Source organism: Helianthus annuus, chromosome 15 (assembly GCF_002127325.2).
Source record: "Helianthus annuus cultivar XRQ/B chromosome 15, HanXRQr2.0-SUNRISE, whole genome shotgun sequence".
Classification (NCBI taxonomy): domain Eukaryota; kingdom Viridiplantae; phylum Streptophyta; class Magnoliopsida; order Asterales; family Asteraceae; genus Helianthus; species Helianthus annuus.
In genome coordinates, this window is record NC_035447.2 from 60,184,646 (window position 1) to 60,193,152 (window position 8,507).

An 8,507-nucleotide genomic window follows, 5' to 3' on the forward strand; every position below is an offset into this window, starting at 1 on the left:
CGCCTCACGAGGCGTAAGCCCGAGACGGAATTAAAAATATATATATAAATTACATATCTTATAGAAATAATAATACCAGAGCCGTCCCCAAAAACTATTGAAAATATTTAGGCCTCGGGCGACGAAAAGAATTAGGCCCAAAATTATGGTTAAGGGTAAATGAATTACAAAAATAAAAAATTAGTGATGAGCAAAGACTCAAACTTGAGACCTTTGCATTATTTTAAGATGGTTTTTGCCACTAGACCACCAATATTTTTTAGCATATTAAACGGATGAATATACCAAATATATAATTTAATAAATATATACAAGCTTATAAAAACTTTTCGGGCCCTTTAAAATTTTGGGCCTCGGGCGTCGGCACGGGTTTGCCGGGCCCAAAGCCGGCCCTGAATAATACTAACTAAATACATCAAAAACATACATAAAAAGACATTAATTGCCTGAAATCAACACAAAAAGTCAATAACAAATATCAGAAACCCTTGAGGCGCAAGCAACCGTTTTAGCGCCTCACCCCTCTGAGGTGCACGTACAATAGAAACCCCCTAAGGCGCCTTAGAATCGTTTTTTGGGCATTTCGCCTCGAGGCGCACGCCTCAACCGTTTTTTAAAACCATGCTGGTGTCGGTCTAATTTGTAGAAGGCGCCGCCTCAGCCATAAGTTGCCGCCTCACCACCATACAAGGGGATAACGTGTGCCACCTCGCCACCATATCAATGGATCACCGTGCCCTTATGCTTCTTCCCAAAAGTATCGTTCGCCTCATGCATCATGAGGCGCTAGGGCCCAATATTACAAAGCAAAACCACTGGAGTGTTGTAATTGAGATGCAAATGCAAAACTCTAATGTAACAAATGCTATTACCATCACCATTTATGTGGTTTGCAAATATAACTCCCATGGAACATATATATATATATACTGGGTTTAGAGTACAAAAACACTACAGTAAACCTCTAGCAGAAGTCTATGTCAAAAGATCTCACCATCTTCTAGCTCATCGAAGATAACACCGTTATCCTCATCGTCATCAATGTACTCGTACCCATAATAATATTCTTCCTTCAAACGCAGCCCGAGTTTCTCCAACGGGTTTTTAATCCCGGAATATTGGCACAGCTTCTCAAGCTCCATCAGAACAGCTAGATTGTCGTCCATCGTTACTGTTCGTTTCATCTGAACACAGATAAAGGTAATGAATTAATAAGGGAATGTTTTGTTTACTGTAACTAAGTTTCTTCGGTGTTCTACTAAAATCACTCAATACCGTTTCGATTTTGTAAAAAATATTACAGAGGTGATTTTAATCCAACTAATAAACAGACGAGTTTCAATTCAGATTTTTAAAGATTGGTAAGAGAAAGAAAACCTTCTCTACTCTCTCTCTTTCTCTATCGCGTTTCATCTGCAAATCAGACTTTGCACTCTGGAGTATGGCTTCTTTAGCAGCCCGCGCAGCTCTTATTCGGGATTCAATATTTGATTTTTCTGTAAATAAGAACAGATATGATGAGAGAACACTTCATCATCATAATTGAAATAAAACTATTTTAACTTCACCTTCAAGTTTCTGCCTTATTGATACTTCCTTCGACTGCGGTGTTTTTACATAATCGTCCTTGCCCTGCATGATATTCAACAGTCAACACTCACATCAAACAATATAATCATACAAAAGCATAATCCACATACAAGCATGACGTCATTTAACTTACCTTTTCTACATTTGTACCCGAACAAGCTTTCAGGGCTCTTTTCAACTCCAATAACGTATTATCATTGAACGAACCGAAAACACTCTCAATCTTCTCTTTCTTTGAGGAAATCAACCCGTACTTCCTTAAAAAGCCACGCAACGGTCCACTCAAGTCACCTCTTAACGCTACCATAAGCTCGTTCTTAAGCCTCGCCTTTTCCGCACTAGATACTGAAGGTTTCACCTCAGAGGACGTTGTAACACTGCTTGTATCTTCGGTTTTCTTTACTTGTAAAACACTTTTTGTAACTTCGGTTTTCTTTACTTGTAAAACACTGTTTGTATCTTCGGTTTTCTTTACTTGTAAACCAACACGAACACTAACACCAACACCTTGTTCTTTAACGGGTTTGCTTTGCGATGTCTTTGTCGGTAAACTATTGTGAGTCTTGTTTGTGTTTAGAATATTCTTCGTCAATTTCCTCTGTTCTGCAACGTTTATACTCTGTTTTTTAACCTTTGCCTCTATAGATCTCCAACTTCTACCGAAAATATCATTCAGCTCCTTCGCCATCAAATGAACAAAGTTCGCGGGAGGATTGTATCTCATCGCGTTGGAAAAAGTGAGTCTGATATCAGCAGCAAACGCTTCTGCAAAAGGATAGAGATCATCCTCCAGTTTCTTACATACTGTTCCAAAATCCATAGGATGAGAGATGATCTCGAAATAATCAGGAATGCCAAGCTCTATAGGATCCACAGGTTGATTGAAAACGGGTCCGTATTTATGGACCATTAACGTTTTCAGAATCTTTCTGCACTCGATCTTAATACCGGTATCCATCTTCTGCTTTTTCTGATGTGGACCCTCCAATGTTTCAGGCGGTTCGGGCCGTTTTTTAGAGCCCGGTAATATAATCTTTACCATGTCTGTAACTTTAGACACGAAGGAAACTCGTTTTCTCACGCCAAGCAAGCAACTGAAAACACAAATCTGAAATAAGAAGTAAAATTTCAGGCAAATATCAACCTGAAGTCCGGAACAAGACTTTTAAAAACACTTATCTAATCAATACCAAATTTACAACAAAGCAATAAACCTACAACAAACTTTACATTAACATTGTTAAAATCTTTAACAAATATCGTCCACTAACCCACGAGCAGTGTGCCCAAAACGCATTGGTTAAATTTGAGACGAGACCCGGTATCTCTCATACGAACAAAACTAGTCAAACTGATGCGGGGTTTGCCTAAAGTGTTACAAAATCTAACGTTAAAATACATCAAAACTGACTATAAACTAAGTTAAATAACTTTCTATAAATCCATGAACAAAACCCCTAACAAAACCCTAACCACTGTTCTTCCCCAAATCAAAATTACTGAAACCCTAACTGATAAATCAAAATCAGAATCAGAAACAATAAGCCCTAATCATAAAACCTAAAACGATAAACTTACAATCAATAAGTATTCCAATTAAACAACAAACCAAGAATCACAAAACCCTTAATTACAAAACCCTAAATTCAATCCCAAAACAGAAAAAAAATCAAAACAATTACCCTATTTCCAATTCGCTATCGTTAAACCCTAATACAGCAAAACCAATAAACATCCAAATACAATTCAAATTCAAGAACTCAGAAAATAAAAACCAATTAAAGAATAACGAAAAAATCACAAAAACATTGATTCGAGTATTAAATCCCCGAATAATGTGTACAAATTTGGTATAATCGAATAAAAGAAACCGTTATTAAGGATTTGTAACTGATAACTGGTGAAAATTGAAGAGAAATAGAGAATTAATTTAGGGTTTTAGGGTTATGGTATAATCACCTGTAGGCAGCCGGCGAGTTTGCGACGAATGGGAGAAGTAGTGACTAACGAAAACCTTGTGAAAGATGGTTAAATGAAAGATCCTTTGGATATTATTATATAAAGTTATACGGACCGTCCCTTAACTATTTGCAAATCTACGATTTGGAGAATGTAGAGGCTTAAATGAGCTCGGTCGTCGCTTGTTTAACTTACGGGAGCTCGAGCTTGTTTTATTTCGGGTTGTATTTTAAAATGTTGAGTTTGGCTTTTTTTATTATTTATTTATTAGATAGTTTATATATGTTTTTTAATTAAATTTATATATTTTAGAATTGTAATGTTTATATATAACCTAATGTGTATAATTTTGTTATTTTATCATAGCTTTATTTATAATAGTAATTGTTAATGAAATATATACTTAATACACTAAATAAAAATTAGATAAATGATAGAATTTTTTAGGTTTAAAAGTCCGCTAAACCGTGATAAGTGGAAACTTGGGTTCGTTTGCAGTCTCATTTATGGAACAGATTTAATTTTATATAGGGATGTGAATTTTTGATATGACACGAACCTAACATGAAATTTGCGGATTTGGATTTAGTCAAAACGGATTCGGGTCGGATTCAGGTTGAACTCGCGAACCCGTTTAGATAGGTCGGGTTCGTGTTGGACCTGGCAGGTTGGCGGGTTATTCCATTTATATTAAATTTTAATTTTTCAAAATATTTTTTTATGTTATAAGTTAAATTGGTTGTGTACTTTATGCAATAACTATATTAAAAAAGAATTTAACATAAGAATTTATAAATAAAATGTTATTATTTTATATAGATTTTTATTTTTGTAAAAATATGTTTTAAAATATTAATATGCAAAAAAAAATCAAACAAATAAAATATTGTTAAGCGGGTCGTATTCGGGTTAACCCGTGAATATTCGTGTCGTATTCGGGTTCATCTATCTAACACCATTTTGGGTTGGGTTCGTGTAAATTTCCCAGATTCGGATCAGGTTGGACGGGTCATCCAACTAACACAACCCCTTTTAACACCCTTAATTTTATAGTCAAACCCATAATTTAAACTCGGCTCAATTTGTATTTTTAACAAGGCGATGTCAAGAAACTTGTAACAATTTGGTAGTTCATCAGTCAGGCTCGGAGATATTTTTGGTAAGTTTATATCTTTAGAAAATAATTGCGGTAGTTCATCAGTCAAAAAGGAAAAAGTTTATTTACTTTCCATGAATAAAAATATTGTGAAACATATTAAAACGGTTTTATTGTTAGTGAATTTTAATTTAATTTGTAAAGTCATTTTCTAGAATATGAAATATGAAGATCATCCCATTATTCCTTTAAAAATGACTGTTTGTTCCATTTATGAGATCGTTTATTCAAACCTTATTCGTAAACCCATCAACTACATTGTCCATAGGATCCATTTAAGACTCATCTTTTAGGTCATATAAAACACTCATTTTGGCTTCTTAGCCGAAAGTGTTCGCCTCAAGCCAGTTCATGGGATCAAGCTTCTTCGTATTGAAAGAACTTCAAGAGGCAGAGCCAACAATTTGTTTCATTGTGTTGGGTTTTTTTTTTATGCCCAGGTGTCTATCAAATCAATGTTACATGATTACATCTCTAATATTGAAATCACGCTATCTCTCCCATTCTAGATTCTTTAGTTTTGTTCTCCCATAGATACGAACTCGATTTTATCTCTTCGACCCTTCTATTAAACTGAAACTCGTTAAATTATCCGCAAGTTGGATCCATTCCAGCGTGCTCTTGGGCCCACATACCCAGGCCCAAGCCCAAGCCCAAGCCCAAGCCCAAACACTTCCAGCTTCCATTTTGTTTACGCACTCCGCCACTGAGCTTCTCTTGTTTTTTGCTAAGGTATACAGTGTGGAGAGCCTATCATGCACCTTCTCCTAACCAACTGTCTACCCGAAAACTCACATTGTTTCCAGCCCCCACTTCAGCTCTTTTAGTGATAAGTTCAATGTTGAAAAAACCTTGTCTATCAACACAATTTAGTTCATAACTAATTTAGTATAATTAGTTCGTTGATTATTTGGTATATTATGTATATAAAATTTAGTCCGATTTTTCTTTTTCTTTTTTTATATGACTAGACCCAATCCAGACCGAAATTCTTAATATATAGTGAAAGTCAATTATAAAAAAAAAAAAAAAAAAAAAAAATTCTAACCCCATGTAAGCAAATTCCTTAATTCGGGACTGAATGGCAAGAAAAAATATATGGATTGAAATTCATAGGGATAAAAACCTTAAAAGGCTGGAATTAACACAAAAAGGCGTTAAGAAATTTATTTTTTAAGGTATAAAAATTAAAAACAAAACTATATATTGGGGTGTACAAGGAAATTTTAGTAAAAATGAGTTTTTTCCTAAATATTTTGGACATCAATAATAATATGTGTTGTATAAATAATTATTTATGGATTTGTGTTCTACGTTATGAAAGCTTCATAACGAACCAAATTATGTCTAAAATGGAGCTAAGATGAATGAGATTTCGAAGCTTGAAGTTGATGTTTGGAACAAATAAAAATGAGAAGATGGATTAAGCTTTGTCAACTTTTCCCACACAGGTGGGATGACTTGTTGTGGTTTATAAGGAGGAGGACTTCACCCTTACTCGCACTCGTGCATGGCGGGAGCTATGGGCGCGCTACAATGTGGCACACTTTAGCCTTCACACACTGCCTTTGTATTTTTGTCCATGAGTGTGTGGTCCAAGTACATGGCGGGTGGCAACTAAGCATATGGCGTACCTTGGGTGGCATAGGCGCATGGCAAGTTCCTTATGCGTCTGTCATTGGCTACGACAAATGAGCAGTTTGCACGCGAGTCTGGAAGGCGCAGGACCTGCGGCTTCCGAATAGCGCGGGTACCCGGACTTTACGTGGCACGGCACAAAGTGCTTGTCGGACAATAGCCTTGGCGCGGGTTCGCCTACGCGCACGGGGAACAAGTCAAACTAGTCAACCACTATTGAGTTAATGTCTAAACGGTTTCAACTCGTTTAATTCTGTCATGAATGAATATGACTGTGACACCCCGCAAAAACGCTTAACAAAACTAGTTTCCTCAGTGACTGTTTGCTAAATTTCGGGACGAAATTTCTTTTAAGTTGGGGATGATGTGACAACCCGGACTTTCAAGGTTTGTGCCAGTTCGTTCGTGATCTTAATTTCTCATTATTCCTTTCCAACGTTTCCCTCTCATATTAAACTTGGTAGACGATTGGGCCGATTATGCTTTTGGGCCGTCTATATCGAATTTATGTTTCAAACCGCACTCACGTTACATTTGGGTCGCATGTGGACATCTTGGCACACGCATACACTTAGGATATCTTTGTGGATATCTTTGTTAGTCATGGATCGGGTAAACACTATTATTAAATCACTAATCATATGTCATGCAAATTGATATTTATAAACTTATTAATTATTCAGCACATGGGCCGGCATAAGCTTATTAAATCACTAAACACTATTACTTTGATTTATTTCATTAAGTGGGCTGCACATGGATGATTGTTTATTGGACCAGAACCAAACCAAGCCCACCTCCCTTCCCCATTATCTACGTACATTATATGCATAAGACCTCACAACTCTTGCAAACCCTACCCCCATCAATACTGCATACGGACATAGAACCCCCCCCATGTGCGTACAGTTAACATCCAATACATATTTGATGTTGCTACTTTTCCTTTCCTTGTGTGAATACCTCGGCCCACAATAACACCCTACAGCCCTATCACATGAACCGCCCTTTATATGTATTATATATGTGCACGTATCCTCAAAAATAAACCCTACGTCCCTACTCCCTGACTTGCGACGCACGACAACAGGAGACCCCCCCCTCATCAGCGAGACATCACCTCTTTCGGGCGAACCTTGGTTAGTATGTTTACACGATATTGTTTATATGTGTGATTAAACGTGATTGATGATTGTTATTTGGTGATGATAATCGCGGAATTCGGAACCGATTAGTGTGATGTACTGGTCGAATCGTGTATGATAGTAATATACTTGTGTTAGAGAACTCGTTATGATGATTTTATGAATGTGATTATATGTTCGATTGCATGAGTATGTGTAAGTAAAAGGTCGGAATTGGTCTGGTTAGGAGCTGTGTTGATATAGGGGGATCGAATATTAGTAGGGGTGCAACAATTTATACGTTTAATCTTGATGCTTGATTGTAATAAAGGTGCGACGGATTAAATATGATTTAGGGAGGTGTGTTAGCGAACACGTTTAATGATACTGATCATATGTGATGATTAGAGCAACGGTTCCGTGCTTGCGTAAATATGAATGAAGGTTGTATGTGTTAGTTATTTGGATAACGATGATGATGTATGTTAGTGGCTTTAAATAATAATGATCGTAAGATCTGGGTTGTCATGAATGTACAGCTGCGCAAGCCTAGGGTACAACCTGGTCATGCACGTTCGTAATGTTGATAGGATGATTTTATAGTGTTAAGATAAAGGATAGTAATAACTTAATGATCAGATTTGCTGCTTATATATGAGCATCGAAAAAGATAAATAAAACTTGATAATTATCTTGAATGTATGATTGCTGTGATCATCGACTGTGGTTACCAGAATGTATCACATGCATAGTTGACAAGCCCAAGACTTGATGTTGAGGGTAATGCTTTGACAGGCCATCATGTGTTTTGATAAATCCATTAGTCAACATACAAGTTAGCGGCCCAATGAGTGTCAACCATTGAAGAAATCGGTCCAGTGGGATCCTTTGGATGATTATAATTGTCGGCCCAAAATGGTTCGGCCCAAGTGTTTATTTTGTTAGCTTTATTAATTAAGTTACATATGATAACACGGCTAGTCTCTTGGGGATATAATTAACTTTGTTAATTAAAGTTGCAACACTGTTAAGTATGCATG

The 8,507-nt window shown here is 36.5% G+C and overlaps 1 protein-coding gene across 2 annotated transcripts; it reads right to left on the reverse strand.

Annotated features, from left to right (window-relative positions):
* Nucleotides 1-841: 841 nt before the first annotated feature.
* LOC110877847 (transcription factor GTE12) lies at nt 842-3,688 on the reverse strand. Of its 2 annotated transcripts, none has more exons than XM_022126067.2 (5): nt 3,550-3,688; nt 1,724-2,698; nt 1,569-1,632; nt 1,378-1,496; nt 842-1,184 (listed from the first exon to the last, which is right to left on the reverse strand). In XM_022126067.2, exons 2-5 carry the CDS (start codon nt 2,630-2,632, stop codon nt 981-983), a joined length of 1,296 nt encoding a protein of 431 aa, XP_021981759.1. In that variant the 5' UTR covers nt 2,633-2,698; nt 3,550-3,688; the 3' UTR covers nt 842-980. The 2 variants fall into 2 exon arrangements, with proteins under 2 accessions (XP_021981759.1, XP_021981761.1); XM_022126069.2 differs by having other exon boundaries at nt 1,724-2,684; nt 3,550-3,658.
* Nucleotides 3,689-8,507: the final 4,819 nt, after the last annotated feature.

Bases quoted from the DNA above. Each gene is read 5' to 3' on its own strand.
- LOC110877847 (XM_022126067.2), bottom strand. From the start codon at position 2,632: ATGGTAAAGATTATATTACCGGGCTCTAAAAAACGGCCCGAACCGCCT. The intron at 1,633-1,723 runs GTAAGTTAAATG...AATATCATGCAG, and splicing joins CGGGTACAAATGTAGAAAAG to GGCAAGGACGATTATGTAAA. The intron at 1,497-1,568 runs GTGAAGTTAAAA...TCTTATTTACAG, and splicing joins AATAAGGCAGAAACTTGAAG to AAAAATCAAATATTGAATCC.